Raw genomic sequence first — 16,881 nt, 5'->3', positions numbered from 1 at the left:
CTAAGAACAGCAGCTTTGGAAATAGGGCTGCTGGTTTTGCTGGACTGTTAGTGCTGTCATGTTCTTGCAGGATGATGCCTGCTATTTTACATCTTAGTAATATGGAGCATTTCATTTATATGTTATACTTTTTCTGCCCTTTCGCTCTAGGTAGCATCTTGGACAAAATACTGGGTAGCACTGTGTGGAACCCAACTCTTTTACTATGCTGCAAAATCTCTGAAGGCTACCGAAAGAAAACACGTATGTAAAACAAGCATATTCCAGTATTGTTTAACAAAATTAGAATGTGATTTCCCGATGTAAATACTGAGAGTATTTCTAGGATTTGCATGATTTCTAGCTAGTACTATCCCGTCTTGCAGTCAGGCTCAGCTCATACAGATATGCCCTAATGAGACTATCACGCATGTTTAGATGCTACATACACCAGGAACATCTGCTTTGCGTATGCCATGGGTTTCTTTGGATTTGTTGGTGTGTAAGGATGGAAGCTGTTATTGGGTCTGTCTGCTTTTCTAAGTTGGAAGTCATATCTTCTGATGATTTCTGAGTCTTACAGCAGTTTGCTACTTGAAATCCAAGTGATCACTGTTGTAGAAAGACTGAGAAATCACTACATATGATATTAAAAGTACTGATTTTGTATATGTGGCAAAATTAAACCCTCTTTTTTTGTCTAATCTCTTTAACTAAAACTGACTACAGAGCACTTCACATGTTACACAGAGCCAGCATATCATATGATGCTGGGTTTCTTTTCATCCATTGCAACTTAATTTGAAAGAATCTAGGAATACTTTGCTTATATGGGAAAGTAATAAAAAGAATTTCTGTAGATGTTCCAGGGATGTCATGGTGTGCATAGTTCACTTCTGTTTTCACTGGTTAATTATGTTGGAGGAGGATGTGCCAGAGATCCAGTTAAGAAACTGGATAAAATTTAAGATTCTTGAGTCTTTTTCCAAGTTCATTCGCTACTTGGAACCATTACTTATAGCTGCCTTGGCCAGTGTTTGGGTTTAATTTATGACAACTGTCACTAAAGAACATTAGCTTTGCATAAAGCTTATGTAATTTTAGAAACTGAGATGTGCTCTAGAATCCTAGAAAGGGGACTGTTTTTTTTTTTCTTTCTGGTACAAAATAGTGGCTTTTGATCCTAACGTTTTTATGTTCAGAGGGTAGAGATTCGAAGCATAGCATTTCTCACTTGCAGACTTCTGAACATTTGAATTCTTGTTCTATTTGGGAAGTTTGTGTCTAGTGTTGTCATAATCTACGAAGCAATTGAGTGTTTTCTGCTTTTATTGAAAGCAACTAATTAGGAAACAGTACTCTAATATTCCAAGAAGTTTAATAATAGCTAATTATTTGTAGAAAGATCTGCTTAGTTTCTTTAGTATAATTTCTCTGCCCCACCCCTAATGGCTGTAATTGCTTAGGTGAAAGCTAATCTGATCCCACCTAATTTGTCCTGCCAGTTTTGAATGACAGTACTGGTCTGGCCAAAAGCCTGTTAGCTGAGCGTCATGTCTTCATGGTGTCTTGAGAAAAGTGCTTGTGTATGAATGCATTTACCTCTGGCATGAGTGAAAAATGTGGAAGGACTCCATCCCTTTAAAGCAAAGGTAGTTGGCAAGACCAGACTTGTAAACTGTTATGAGTAGAAGTGTGAATTACTAAAGAAAATGAGAAAGAAAGAAGATAAATTTTGTGCTGGCATTATGTCACTAACAATTGCTTGTTTTTCTGGAAACACTGAGAAATGGAAAAGAATTTATTGTAATGTCAGACTTTGTGCTCCTGTTAATGATGTGGTGCCTTTTAGGCTTTATGCCAAAATTGCATTTGATTTTCTTTTAAGAACAGAGTATGCATTTTGTAAGCTTTCCTTGTCCACCATCTGTCAAAGCACAGAATGATGGAAGGCTTTGCCATACTTGCACCTATTCAGTCAGAAAGTTTTTCAAGATTGTGTATAAATATTTTAAAACAATCTAAATGACATACAGGTTTAGGGAACTTGGAGAAATTGCACAGCTAGTAATTGTGTTTTTCAAAAGAAAATAATATTTTTTTGTTATCCATCTGTTTATCCGTTTTATTCAGAGTAACAATTTTGATCATGCAGATGAACTTGCCCTTTTTTTAGGAAAAGTAAATGAACTAAAAAGGTAACAAATGCTTAGAAAAAATGAAGTTTGGTATCTGATCATCTTAAGTCTCTACTGCTTAAAGTGTTTACTTTTGTATTAAATGTAGTTATATCCACTTAGAATACTCTTTCAAAAATTTTCTGAACCTATTGAACTAGCATTTATTTGCCCCCAAATCACTGATTTGTTGAGGTCATAGAATGGTTTGGGTTGGAAGGGACCTCAGAGATCATCCAATTCCACCCCCCCTACCATAGACAGGGATGCCACCCACTAGGTCAGGTTGCTCAGGGCCTCATCTAACCTGGCCTTGAACACCTCCAGGGATGGGGCATCCACAGCAGACAGCCTGTTCCAGTGCCTCACTACTGTTACAGTGAAGAATTTCCTCCTGAACTCGGATCAGCATGTGTGCACTATGCAAATACAGTTATATTCCTGAGAGGTTCGCTCTGCAAAATGAAGAGTTCTGAGGCTAGATCTAGGCTGTTTTGCTACTATCCAGAAATTCATAAAAGGGGTAATGCTGTATACTTCAGTGGTTTTTTTTTTCTTTTTTCCGATATTGATACATTTTAGATATACCTTGCTAAAATATTCCAGGTATCTACTGTTGCCATGTTAAGATCTTTCTTTTGTAACTTCCTTGCTCAAGATATCTGTGATGTGGAAGGGAATGCTAGAAACAAACAAACAAAAGTCAGTCTGCTAAATAAAGGTTCTTGGCTAGAGCTCCCATGCTAACTGTGTCTTGATTACAGACATGCGTTTGACTTTTCTGCTTCCATTGCTTCAGGCAGCTGAGACCGAGGACTAGGAATGCACCGACACTGAAAGCTCTTCCAAGCTTATAGTAGCCAACCTCTTTGGAAAATTACCTCATAAAAATCTGAGTGTAATCCAACAAGAAGGGCAAGAAATCCCCTCCCTTTTAAACACATGCAGGCCAGTTCTTCTTGTACCTACAGTCAAAGACAAAGGAGTATACCAGAGTAGTATTTACTGTAGATGTGAATCTACTCCAAAGAATGCAGTAGATACCTGGAGGTGACAAATTTTCTTGTGTTGCATCAAAGAAAGACTAATAGATATAATGATATTTGTGTTTTAAATAAGGAACAGGTTTCAATTATTACTACAGTAGTAGTTGTCTATAATGAGTATGTTGGAGATGAGGTACAGAAGAATCTCAGAGGGTTGTTTGTAAGATGCTTAAGGTTTTATCTAATTTGCCTAAATGGCACCCACAAACAAGCATCCATGATAAAACTAGTACTTGCATATGTTTAGAACAGGACAATAGTAAAAATAGTCAACTTATTATTAAAAAGGCATTCTCCTGGAAAAATGAGAATACATCCATAAGAAAACTGATGTAGCAGCTGGGATGAAAATATCTTGCCAGTTTCTGTGACAACACAGTATGTATGAGAGATTTTTCCATGTCCGTAGGTATTTGGAAAAGCAACAGTGACTTTCTGAGCCTTCACTCAAGAATGAAGCCTTGTTCATTCTAAGCCTTCCCTTGCATGCGGTATTCAGAATTAGACCCATTTACCGACATTCTAGAAAACTTAATAGTTGTTGCTCAGGCACTTTCACAGAAAAAACATGATAAAGAATACTGCTGTTCTAGGGAATGTGGTCAGCCACTGAGAGAATGATTTGACTATTAGCTGTAAGATCCCAACAGGAGTTTGAATTTTTGATTCAAAGATTTAAGTAAAACTGTTTTTGAGCTGGGAACAACAACAAATCTGGTTATGTGAAGCCTTGCACCAGAGCTGTATGGTTTTCTGTGCATATAATAAGAGATTCATTCCAGTGACCTACACAGAAAAGCAGAGGGACCAGGAACATTAAATCACAATGAAGCTTTCATTCCCTTCAAGTTAACAAAGCAGACTAGCTGTTAGCACAGCTCCATGCATCAGTGGAGAATGAGCTGCCTTCGGGGACTGTGTAAACATGCAATACAAATCCAGTGCGAAGGGATGGAAAACTGACGTGTTTCAAGTGATGATGGATTGATGGTAGCAGGAAATGCTTTCCTTGTGTGGGGCTTTTTACTTCCTAGAGAAGCATCGGGATTAACTTATTGTTTTGAAAGTGTGAAACATTCTTGAGCTGGTGGTTAAAATGAAACAAGCAAGCCCTAGCAGTTTTAATTGTGTGGTAATTTCACGTATTACAGGCCTATTGTTGAGACGTACAACCAAGATAGGAAAGAGCAAATGTCATTTTTAATGAAACTCTAGAAAATAATGTAGTTCATTCTTTGTGGCTTAGATTTCCACCTCTGTAAAGCTGACCCATTAATGCTTTGGAAGGGAAGTTTGCATTTGCAGATACCTTTTAAGTGTAGGTTGTCATCTTACTTTTCAAGGTGGTGTCTCGAATGAGTCTGTAACAAGTCCTGTCCTTGTTTCCTGATCTTTATTCCTTTTTTCAAATAAACTTAACACCTTCCATTACTGGCTGGAATCTTCACAGAAACTTTAGCTTCTGTTTGGAAAGAAATTGTTATCCAGGCCTAAATGTAATGAAATGTTGTCTGATAATGGCTTTGTAATTTACCTGTCTCTCTTATGAGGTGTTACCAAATTTGTCATTTTTCTAAAGGCAGTAGAATGACTTAAAACTTTAGTATTTGTGGTTCTACAGATTTTCTGAAGAGTGGTCTTGTCTCACAGTTTTATCTATAGTGGTATCAATAAAGGCCATCCATTTTGAAGTTTGGCAGGCAGATCTTTCATAAGAACAGTCATCATCACTTCTACACTTAAGCTATGTGTACAAGCATCCATTCAAAGTTTCTAAGCTTTCATATTTCCACTGATGTTAAAATATTTAATCCAAACATGACCAGTAGGGGCTTGTGATGAAATGTTTCCTGCAAGTGTAACTACAGCAACATAAGGATGATAGTACACAAGGCTGCATTCAGAAATATAGAAAATAGTTCACTCTTAAATTATTTTGAACTAGGTTGAAATGCTTTTCAAGTTTCAAGTATGTGACCTAATGTTTGTTTTTTTGAAGTTCTAATGTATTTTAAACTGAGTTTTAAAATGTAGGCTGTCTCACAAGTCCGAGACAGGTAAGCTTATTTAGGCATTCAAGGCCGCCCTGTAATTGTCAGTTATTCCAATCTATACCATACATTGCAACGAATTTGATACCATAGAATTGCAATGGAATTTTATTTATGAAGTAATTATATTGCCTTATAGAGAGTATTCCAATACTCTTATTTTGTGATACCCTCAAACTAATTAGCAGGAGTGGTTCCTTTTGCTGATGTTCCCTTTTTATTGGATCAGTAATGGTAAAACAGTATTTCTGGATGATACAAAAGACGATGCTTAATGCTGTAAATTTGCTGTGAGACATTAGTATGAAAAATAAGTGTTCTAGAATTATAATTTGATTTTAATAACTTAAAATATCCTTGGAGACTGTTTTAGCTTTATGGCTTCTAAAAGATAACACATCTGATAGCAACCAGCATATAGCAGGGATGGAGCTTCTGGGCACAGAAATGAGGTAAAGCATTGCAGATGGTAGAATTGCAAGGACTGGTGACAAAGTCTGTGGTGGGCACATGAATGTGGGAGGAGGAGATATGTCAACTAAACACTTGAGATTTTATGGGTTAGATCTTGGAGAGAGAATGGGACTGAGCAAGTAACGGGAGGTGGATCGTGAGGGTCTACTTACAGATAAACAAGGAGACCGGGGAGAAGGAAGCTTGTGGCCTGAAAATGGGCAAGTTGGGATTTAATGGGCAGTTTGCCTGGAACTAAGAGGAGAGGCCTGAGAAGCAGAAAATAATATTGCCCAGGTGAATGGAAAGGAGAGTGGAACCAAGGGGCTGTTAAGAGAGGGAACAGCATAGAAGAGACTGATATCATGCTTGGAATGAGAGGTGTAAGTTATATGTCAGTGTATGAGTAACACCTCAAACAGGAAAATCCCATCATTTTGAATATAATAATGTCTTGTTTACTGAATATTCACTTCCACTTGATCTATTTCATTCATCAGGACATATTTAATAACACATTGGTTATGTCCAAAAAGACTTGTCCAAAAGACTTGTGTTATATGCAATTACAGGTCATTGTAATCATGATGTACGTGAACTTTGAATAGTTACAGCACAGATGAGTTTAATTCTTCTCCTTGTTAACAGTGAAAGGATTAACTTTCCACTTGGTGCATTTTTAATGATGGTATATACATACATGTGGAGTAACATGATAAGGGATGCTATGGTATTCATACAATACAGTTTGCATGTTTTGACATGCGATTTGATGGATTGTGATATTCTTTTTAATTTGTTTTTATTAATTCTGGTAAGTTCTGTTTTCACTAATTCCATATAAAATTCATAAATTCACTTAAATGACGTGCTTCCTCTGAAGTTATTCTGTCTTTGACAGTAACACTGAGAATGTCTCTTTTGAATTCTTGTTCTGCTTAGTCTATCTGAGGATTCTTGCTTCATGCTAGTTTACATCTCTGCTTGTATTTTCAGTTCAAATCCACACCAAGTAAGAACGTGTCAGTGGTGGGCTGGATGGTGATGATGGCAGATGACCCTGAACATCCCGATCTCTTCTTATTGACTGATTCTGAGAAAGGTAAGCAACACTCATACCAAGAGCACAGTGATACCCAGAATAAACACTTAATTGTGTAGGAATGCCTCAGCAAAATTAAATGATACAGGAAAAAAAAATCCTACTTTTTTCTTAATCAGCTGCTCGTAGAGGGATCATACCTTTAGTACGCTGTGGGAACAATTGTCTATAGAGAATTCTTAAAGAGTCTTCCTTCACGAAGTTCTAAGTACTGTCCAAACTAACAGCTCTGCTTGTGTTTTTCTTGCAAGTATTCATTTGCATTCTTTTAAACTATATTTAGACCATTCAGAGGTGTTTTCACGTACACAAAAATGTAAGTAGCAATAAAAAGTTTGCTATTCAGCTAGCACCAGGTGCTTGACCTCTACCTTTTAAATAAAAAACAAACCACAAAACAAAACAGCTATTGAAATGCAATGCTATTGCCAGGAAAAGCAGTAAGATTTGACTATGTTGCACTGAGAAGCTAAAGGAAAAAAACAACAACAACAACAAAAATCCTTTATTCTAGCATAGTGCCCTCGTTTTAGTTTGAACTGAAGAAATTGATACTTTTCCGTAGCACAGAGCATCACTAGCAGTTCTGATAAAGGAGCTTGACTTCATTCATTTTATTTAGGCTTAGTACATCTTATTTTTGAGTGTCTATTCTAGTTTAAGCTTGTCAGCTTAAATTTAGCAACAGCAACTTGAAACATTTTTGTAATACATTTCTGAATCCAAGTAAGCACTGCCTAACATGAGATACTGAAAATAGCAGTCTGACATATGTCAAAATATTTAGGAATAATTTTCAAATATTTTCAAATGCTTTAGAGTGCATTTCAGTGCCATCTTGCACTTCATAAAAATACCATGACATACTCAATTTGAATAATGGCATCGAACAAAAATTGTGTTTTTGTTGTATGGTTCGTAGAAATGTTTTGTTTTTTTTCTAGTTGACACTGGTGTTAGTTGAAATCTAGAATGTCCAAAAGGAAGACAGATGAGCTGTGACTTTCTGCATTATGTCAAACAATTGTTTAAGCACCTCCATGTATGCCAGTCAAAGTGTAAAGTTTTAAGAACCTTTTGCTATAACACATTTTTGTAGTGTTATAATTTAGAGTTATTTGACTATAGATAGGATTTAAATATAGTATCGGTTGTGGTTCTTTATCCATTTTTCCCATACCTTTCTCACTTAGGAAATTCCTACAAATTTCAAGCTGGAAATAGAATGAATGCAATGCTCTGGTTTAAACACCTGAGTGCTGCCTGCCAAAGCAACAGACAACAGGTGAGAACAAGATGTTGAAATAAAATTACAAGCTGTTAAGAGCTCACAACTGACAGAGCTTCAAGATGACTAAGCTGTTAATTGATGGCTCTGTATGAAGAGTGATCTACTCTGACCAGCCTGGACATTGATTTCACCTGTTTATTGACTTGCCGTAGCTTTCTTGTTTGTCTCTTTGTAAACACATCCTCAGTGCTTCTGTGGTAATGAAGAAAAACTGGGGGTTATTTTGAGGCTAATTTAAAGTAATTTGGAAATTTCAGAAATGAAAGGAATATGCTAAAAGCTCTGTCCCAGAGCTGCCCATTTAAAAATGACTATTGTATAGTTATATAGTAAAACCATAAGCCATAGTATGCAATAACAATTTCTGGTACCTCTCTATGGTGCCATTTTGTTAGGCCTTGGGCATACAAGTTTCCTGTTGTTTGTATGTATTTACAAAATATATAAAAATATTACAGTTCTGAGTATATTTGAAAGACTTCAAAAGCAAAACCAGAATTTTCCCTGATTCAAAAAGGAAGAGAAGACTATTCCAACCCCTGCTAAATTCTGTTCCCATAGGAATTGTTACTGACTTTTTCATGAGCAAAATTGCATCTTTAAGTTAACGCTTTCTCTTTGTTAAATTTCCTTTTCCTTTGCACATGTTTGTTGAGTTCCTGAAGCAAAAATATTAATGAATTTGTTGCCTGTTTCTACATGGCTATGCTTAAGAATAGGGGGAAAGTTAAGGACCTTTTCAGATCCTTCTGTGCATTCTTGTTCAGTTCTGCTTCTTATAGAAATCTCAGGAGTAAGGAGGGCCGCAGAAATGTATCTGAGACAGTGCAAAGGAGAGGAAATTGTGTTCCCAGCTGGAAAGAGTGCAAATAGTAGCAAATAATGGCAAGGAGTTTGCAAGAAGGTGGCGACTGCCAGGCAGGCCCAAAAACTGCACTCTGATGACAGCTTTTATTCAGTAAGGCTTAACGGTGCTACACAATGCAGATGTGTCTAAAGCATTCAGCTCCTAGCTTATGCAAAAGCAGCAAGCTTAAGGGTCTTGGCTTGGCTTCCTGGGGAAAGGATGGCAGCAAGGTGAAGATCAACGCAGGAGGTTTTAAAAGACAGATAGGGGGAGGAGTTATGGAAGAAGACCCCCACTAAAAGGCCAATAGCCCTGCTTACCATTGTTTGTTGCATACCTTCTGTTTTCTGGCATATATGAGTGTAGTTATACTGGAAGTGTTCTTGTAGTGTTAGAAGCAGCACTTCATATGCAAACATTAGGTAATAAAGGTTGGTTTAGATATAAAATGTGTTTTAAATAAAATAAAGATCCTTTAAAGTCTTTCTCCCGATTGCGATTTGACTCCTGACAAGTGCTTTCCCTAGAGAGGCACCTCATGAAGCTTTTAAAAACAGATGTTTGCTTATTAAGGGCATGACTGCATAACATTGCACGTTTAGGCGTGCTTTCAACAGAATAAGCACCTACCCAGCTGAATAACTTTGGGAACTATTTTAATATATATAATCTTTAATTTTAATGGTGGAACTTTAACCCGGTTGGTCGTTTTTACTTTTGTGGATAAACAGTAAATGCAAGGCAAGAAATAATTTACTTCAAATCTGACCAAACTGTGTATTTATTGGCAGTCATCTGGAATTTAGTGGCTCTTCAGTACCCTGAGTAAATAGGAGTTGTTGCTGTCAGGCAAATTCCTGATAAGGAGAAAATGGGGATATAAATTATATAATGCAGACTAGCTTTAATATTCATGAAAGGGAGTGATGTTTCCATGACACATTCAGGTTTCCTATGGGAAAAGCCTAGGCAAGTGTTTATGCCTTGTTTTTGTAAATTAGTCCTAAAAATACTGGAGGGCCTACATCAGTCACTGACCTGTGCCAAGAATTCTCTACCTCGTGGGACTCAAGTGAGAAGGTTATTGCACAGTTCAGTGCTGAGATTTATCATGTTAAAGTTGCTTTGTCGACAACTTGAATCTTAAATTTCATCAAAATTAAGATGATCTAAGGCATGTAGTAAAATCATACTTTGATACCTGGGTTTTCTACAGCTCTAAGTATACTTGTACTGCTTAATGACAGTTGCATCTCCCCCCTTTTTTTGAGACAGACTGAGCATTATTATAATGTGCATTTAAATAAGTGTTAGAGTGTCTGAAACAGTGGAATCAGTTACTTATATTTTTGTTTTCAGGTTCCTGCCAACTTGATGACCTTCGAATAGCAGGCTAATACAAAACAAACAAACAAAAAAAAGAACATTTTAAACCATCTCATAATTGAGAATGAGGTCCTGATGGAAAATGTGCCAGCTGCAGTCTGTGCCAGAACAGAGTTTGTCAAGTTGATCTGAACTCTGGAGCCCTGAACAAAACTACTAATGGCTGGGGAGTAGAGTCCCCCAAATGAAAAATGGAGTTGCAACATGAATTGCCATGGACCATGCTTCATTAAATTCTCTGAACTGACTTGTGGAAACCACTGCCTTAAAGAGTGAAAGGAAAAACAACAATGAAAACACCAAATAGTGTGTGTGAAACTTCTGGCGGTGCTGTGCTTGAGTTAAATAGATTGTAGCTTGTTTGAGTTTCTTTTAACTTTATACTAATTTTGAAAATAACTCACCTTTTTAGGTATTCTTAAGAAAGCAAGTAAACTGGTATTTAAGAGTTGTATCAAAAGCTACGTATGAACTGGGTAAAAGAGGTACTGCACACTGTAGAGATGTTGTTTAGACTATACCAGGAGTTCTCAATGGGAGCTTGTCCCAGGCACACTGAGCCTGGAGCGATGTCATTTCTCTCAGACCTACAAGTATAAGAAATTTAACAAGTGCAAGTTTAAAATATCAGTAAGCTTGCAAACCTTAGTACTGTATGGGAGCCGTATTTCCTGCGAGTGGCACAAAGGCTGAGCACTTAACACACCAAAAATGCTTTTGGTACGTTGATACCTAATTCCTGGTTAGATCTCAATTCACGTGTTTCTGGTGGTTGGCGGGTGTGCGCATGCATGTGTGTGAGAGAGACAAAACTAGAAGCGCTGTTGGGTCAGAGCCAAGTGCTTTCTTTCCATTTGTTTCTGCACGTCACTCACCTACATATGAAGGTTGAATGACAAAAAAAATCCACCACCACCTTGGTATAATTCATGATGACATTTGACTTCTCTGGGTATCTGTTAAATTATCAGCTAGGGACCACTGTCAGTGTATGGTGTTTCATAATATCACTTAAAATCTATGTTTTAAAATGATAGAGGCACAATTTCAAGCTTTCATGTTCTTATTTGGCAATAATTGATTTTATGATGTGTCTTTGGTCAAAGAATATGACATTGTGTGGTATGGATAACATGGCCTAAAGTCGACCGTACATACCGAAGCTTTTTTGATCTTCAGGCAAGTAATTTATTAAAGTTGGGATAACATAAAGAGAAAAAAGGTGTGGGACTATCAAAATTCCATCCTTGACAGGAACAATTCTTTGTCACTGAAATTCCTCACAGAAGAAAAAAAAAAAAAAAAAAGGCTTGTAAAAAGGGAACCAATGTGTTTTATTCATAAACTTTGATTCTTGCTTTGGCTGGGTTTCCTTGACATCACCTAGATAGTGTTTTCTGGATGATGAGTGTTTATTTAATCTTCAAAAATATGACCTTCGTAAAAACGTTGTCCAAAATATTTCTCTGATATCAGAACTTTGAAGTTTGTGGAAAAGTAGGAAATGTTTCATTGACTCTGTGGTTTAGTGGCCATAAATAAGCTTGCAGATTCCACCATGAATACTCCTTTCCAAAAAGAAACAAACTACCTACCAGTTTGTGGCAGAGTTCTCTGACTATTTAATAAAGGTTTCTACTAGGAGTGATTATTTTGAAAATGTACATTTCTCTTGCATAAGAGTAGAAGCCCGTAAATTCACATTTAATTTTTTTTCCATAGTTAAATTAATCTCTAATGGACATGATTAATTTCTGATTTCTGGGGAGAAAAAATAGAGAAGAATAAACCAGTCGCACACTTAAAGCAAATAAAGTCACACACGCTTGGTGATGTGGAGTGAAATGGTAATAGGCTGGGTTATGTTTCTAAAATTGTTCTTGTGAATTGGCTCTTGGTAGAAGGAAAACAGTAGAAAGATGCCTCTGTCAGAGTTGCACCACAAGCAGCGTGGGAATTTGTGTCCCTCTGCAAGTTGTTGGTTTTTTTTTTTGCTTTGGAGAATGAATAGTCTGTTCTGATCCTGAAGTCATGGATTTTGGAAAGGAGTCACTCGTGCTGAATCCCTCTTCAACTCACACATCGCCCCAGTTAACCCACGTTGGGTGTATAGTGAAGACAACATCTTCATAGCCAGCAGTGTTACTGTAGTAGACTTTGCACAACTTCAGTTTTGTTCTTTTCGTTTTAAAAATTAATGTTTCTTCTCAACAAGTAAGTGTTTTTTAGCAATGTGTGTACTTTTTTAAGCATTGTGGATAATAGCCTGTGGATTTTGAATTTTTAAATAAGCTATTATAGATTCATTGCAGCATAACTGTATCTGTTTTTCTGTCAGTGAAAGGAAACGTGCAACTGGGAGCCACAGCCTGACATCACACAGCTTTACTAAAGACAGAGCCAGGTCAGGAGGTGTCATTTATTACTGTTTTTTGGTTTTTGTTTTTTTTATCTTTCCATCTGTTTTGAGTTAGGGCTTTATGGTAGGAGGATGGTGGGGAAAACAGTTCACAAATCCTCATTTACTGAAATGTTGCTGTTACCAACTTTAATTGTTCGTAGGCCTCCTCCTCTTTGGTTTTCTACCCTCAGATACCCTGTTTTCTGGGGGAGAGATTGAATGTTGTGGGAGGAGTTTCTTAAAATGTGTAGCCAAAGTTACTGGAGTGATTAATGACAGAAAACGGTATTGGTACTTATTGCAATGAGTATTTCAGTAGTTTCTTGTGGTTTATCTCATATTTGGTCAACTAGCCTTACAGGGCAACACAGAACGAATGAAATGTGACCAATTTTGTGATAGATCGTTCTCAGGAAGATGCGATGGTGGTTTGGTTCCATGAGGGAAAGTTCTCTCAGCTAAGCTTTGGAATGACTTGGATGAGTCAAGTGCACTGTAAAGAACATAGTAACAGTTTTTGTTTTGTTTTATTAAAAAAAAAAAAAAAAAAGTTTAAAAACGTAAGTTTAAACCAGTGCTTACAAGACAGGGATAGCAACAAGCTCACGTTATCCAGGTAAGACCATTAAAGACCGTTATCCAGGCTATTTCACTTAGTTTACAGTTTCTCTTCATGTTTTGTTTTTGTTTTGTAATGCTCTCATTCTTTACCTTGTTAAAAACGAAATTCTTCAGCTAATATTTGTCAATTTATTTCACAATATTTTTGACTTTGAAGTTAAAGATGTCCCTTACAGTACCCCACTTGCAAACATACGAATGAAAAGTATTCAGAGTAGATCCTCATAGCAAGGTTTCCCGTGGAAATGTTAGTCACCTGCTGACTGCTAACCACTTTGTCAGCTAAACTGCCTTGGGAACAGCTGAACAGTTTGTGAAATTAGTGCAATGCATTAGAGATATATGATTGTCCTCGGTACTGGTTTTTGAATACTTACTGGTAACTCTTATTTTTCCAACTTAACCTACGAATTTTTCCGCAGTTTTTCAAAATTCTCTCCAGTGTTCTTAGAAAGCAAGTAAGATTCCATTTTGAAAACTTCTGATAATTTGAATAAATATAGCTCATCCCAGACATGTATTTTATTTTGCAGACATTTCATGCCACAGGGATATTGCTCAGGCTGCTATGATTCATTAAGTATTTAGGTGCAAGCTGTATGTGTTGAAACTACAAGTACTGGATGAATGCATATAAATCCCTAATGAATGAGTTTTAGCACCCAGCTTTGAAATTGTATTAGTTAGCTTTTTAAATTACTGTAAAAATCATATCCTACTTAAGGAAGATCTGTTAAGGAAATAATAGCAGTGGATTGCACATTAAGCAGCCCACTAGTTATGCAGTTGTTTTAGCCTGTTGCTTGAGGAATTGGCATCTTTTGGGGAATCAGTTCATTAACTTTCCTCCTTAGAACTCAACTGCAGAAGAGTACTTGAACTTTTACCAAGAAAAGCATTTATACAAGTGTTCATATTTGAAAACATATTGGCAGGAAAGAAAAAAGCATAAAAGAACACAGCAGGATTTTATTAGCCATCTTTTCCTCACTAGAAGTAAATTCATCTAATCTAATTTTTCCTGCAACATCAGCCTCTTCTATTTGCATTTTTATATTTTCACCAATACAGTCCTCTTCTATTAGTATAAAACATAACAAATGTTGAAAGGAAATGCTTTCCCTTCCAGCAAAAGTAATTGCTTTTTTTTTTTTTTGGCTGCTAAGAAGATGCTCTAGGAGGTTAGATCCTTTTCATAAATGGCAAATTGATCTCGTGGTTTTGGTTTAACTTTAGGAAATCTTGTGCAAATCAAGATAAATCATGGGATGTCATTTCTTCTGGCTCTGTCAGTGACATTTTTCTTCCTTCTTTGCCCTTTTGATTTTTTTTATGCTAACTTACCAATCATTTCCATGGCTGGCTGTAGCGTGCTGCCTGTTACAAGATCAAGACACCAGGGCTCTTATAAATCACATCAGTCAATCGCTTACTCTCCCAACAACGTGAAGTTTTAAAAGCTTTGTTATTATTTGTGTATTGCCATTTTCCTTCCATTTTTTCATTTAAAAATGGCTTGTGGATAAGATGATTTGGCTTGGGAAAGTTCTAATTAAAAGAATCCATGAGTAGATACTGAATTTGTAGCTTATCCTCTTTTTAAAGCCGTCATTCTAATTTGTTATGTATCGAGAGAGAGTGTTTCGGATTTAAGGAGGACATTTGTCAGTGCCTTATTATTAACTCGAAGACCAATCCTGTTACTTCAGTGCTGAGAGTACCATAATGGCAGACTTGTGTACTGTGTCCTTGAGGTAACAAGGGGTAACATTCCTTACAGTCATTATGTTTCTGCAGAAGAAGTTAGTTGCTTTGGTCAATGTAAAATAGTTGTGGCTTGAGTTTTAGTATTTTTTTTTTCCTGTATAGCCTCTATTTAGGAAAAATGCAGTGGAATTTGGTAGCCTGGGTTTGTACAGCTTTTATCAGAAGTAGCCCAGACTTCTTGAAAAATAATTTATTTTAATTTTGGTACATCTCTAAATGGATGTAGGAGTGGAGAAAAAAGTGAAAAGAGTTGTCCAAGTCATGGCCTGGAGCATATGAGCTTAAGAGCTCACACTATTAGAAACGAGCATCCTTTTCTCTCTCCCATTTCCTTTGGTTTAAGCATTGAAGAATGTAATTATGAGATGTATTTCTTACAAGCTTTTTGTTAACATGAAAGCTACAGGAAAAAAATGTTTTGGGGATGAGAAACCTTGAATAAATCTATAATATTCTTTCATCCTATCCCGTAAGCTCGGTTTTGTGTATTGTATTTCTAGTGCCGACACTAGGCAAAGAGTGCTGTCCTTCAGTGAAACAGCTGCTAGAGACTGATTTAGTAGCCAGACTTTATAACCCTTGGAAAGAGAAACGGAAGAAAGAATATGTTGTTCTTAGGCAATTAAATGGTTTGTTTTCCTAGAATGCATCCATATAAAAACACGGTAGTTTTAGTATAGTGGTAATAAATTCAGGTGTCGGAAAGGAAAGGATAGTTTGAAAGTTTATCTTACGCTTTCTGAGAGTCTTTGCAGATGACAGGCGGGTGAGGTGAAGGGAGAAAAGACCAATTATTTAGTTTAGCCAGGCATGTTGCAGACCAGAGCTGACAGGTTTTCTTGAGGTTATGTTACTGAGAAAAAAGGTGTAAGGAAATGAAGCTCCAGCAGATCATGGCGTGGTTATGGCTGTTAGCCTGATCTTGCACTTGAATGACTAAAAGCATCGTGAATATTGCATTTCCTTTTAGTGATTGATTTGCATACTAGTTCTCGTTATTTGGATAGGTTCTGGCCTTGAAATGTGTTTCTTGAAGGTATCTTTTACCATTTCAAAGCTGTTCACAGATAAAACGGAAAAGCTGTGTAAATCAATGAAGTAAATGTTGAAATAAGGGGTCCTAGGGCGCCTTGTTTACAGGTGCCTCTAGCTCCTTGTGTACAGGAGTATATCTGTTCAAATCTACAGTACTGAAGCATAAAAAGCACCAGGAAATCATATCTAAGTTTTATAATAATCCTTTAAGGACCAACCATCACTGGAGGGGGGATCAAGGCTGTCATGCAGTAAACACAAGCCGTTTTTAACATTCCCTGCTGGTGTGCGGCATTAATGGCGATAGAGCGATTGCACTATGATCTCAGCAAGTGATGTGCAGTTTGGCTGTCCTCTAGCCTTTTTTCTTCAACATTTTTAATACTTTATTCTCTTGTGTGTGCGTGAAAATTGTGTGTTTGCATAAGCTAGTTTAAATGAATTTAAGTACAGGTTTCAAAAAATCTTTCCTACTAAAATAAATGATTTAAAAGATGGCCTGTGTCTGAAGTTTTAATTTCTCATGTCAAAAACTGCCACTGTTTTCTGCAATATGGAGTTTGACTGTCTTTGGGAATTATGCTGAGATCAGCTGGAGTTTTTCTAGCTCTTCTCGATGAACATCTGGAATGTAGTGAGTAAATATTCCACTGTCCGTTGATACAGAAGTCCATAAACGAACAGGAAAATATAGTTCATTGAAGAGATTTGTGTTGGTTTTGTTT

The 16,881-nt window shown here is 36.7% G+C and overlaps 1 protein-coding gene across 9 annotated transcripts in view; it reads left to right on the top strand.

Moving 5' to 3' along the window:
* RALGPS2 (Ral GEF with PH domain and SH3 binding motif 2) overlaps positions 1 to 16,653 on the top strand; it is a 145,439-nt gene extending 128,786 nt beyond the window's left edge. For all 9 annotated transcript variants that reach the window (XM_035334004.1, XM_035334002.1, XM_035333996.1 and 6 more), the window contains 4 exons: positions 151 to 243; positions 6,703 to 6,808; positions 8,002 to 8,093; positions 10,306 to 16,653. In XM_035334004.1, coding sequence (XP_035189895.1) covers positions 151 to 243; positions 6,703 to 6,808; positions 8,002 to 8,093; positions 10,306 to 10,335 — 321 coding nt within the window. In that variant the 3' untranslated portion in view covers positions 10,336 to 16,653. The remainder of the gene's footprint in view (positions 1 to 150; positions 244 to 6,702; positions 6,809 to 8,001; positions 8,094 to 10,305) is intronic.
* The last annotated feature ends 228 nt before the right edge of the window (positions 16,654 to 16,881 follow it).

Source organism: Oxyura jamaicensis, chromosome 8, assembly GCF_011077185.1.
Source record: "Oxyura jamaicensis isolate SHBP4307 breed ruddy duck chromosome 8, BPBGC_Ojam_1.0, whole genome shotgun sequence".
Lineage (NCBI taxonomy): Eukaryota > Metazoa > Chordata > Aves > Anseriformes > Anatidae > Oxyura > Oxyura jamaicensis.
Note: the sequence above shows the minus strand (reverse complement) of the source record. Positions and strands in the feature narration are given on the sequence as shown.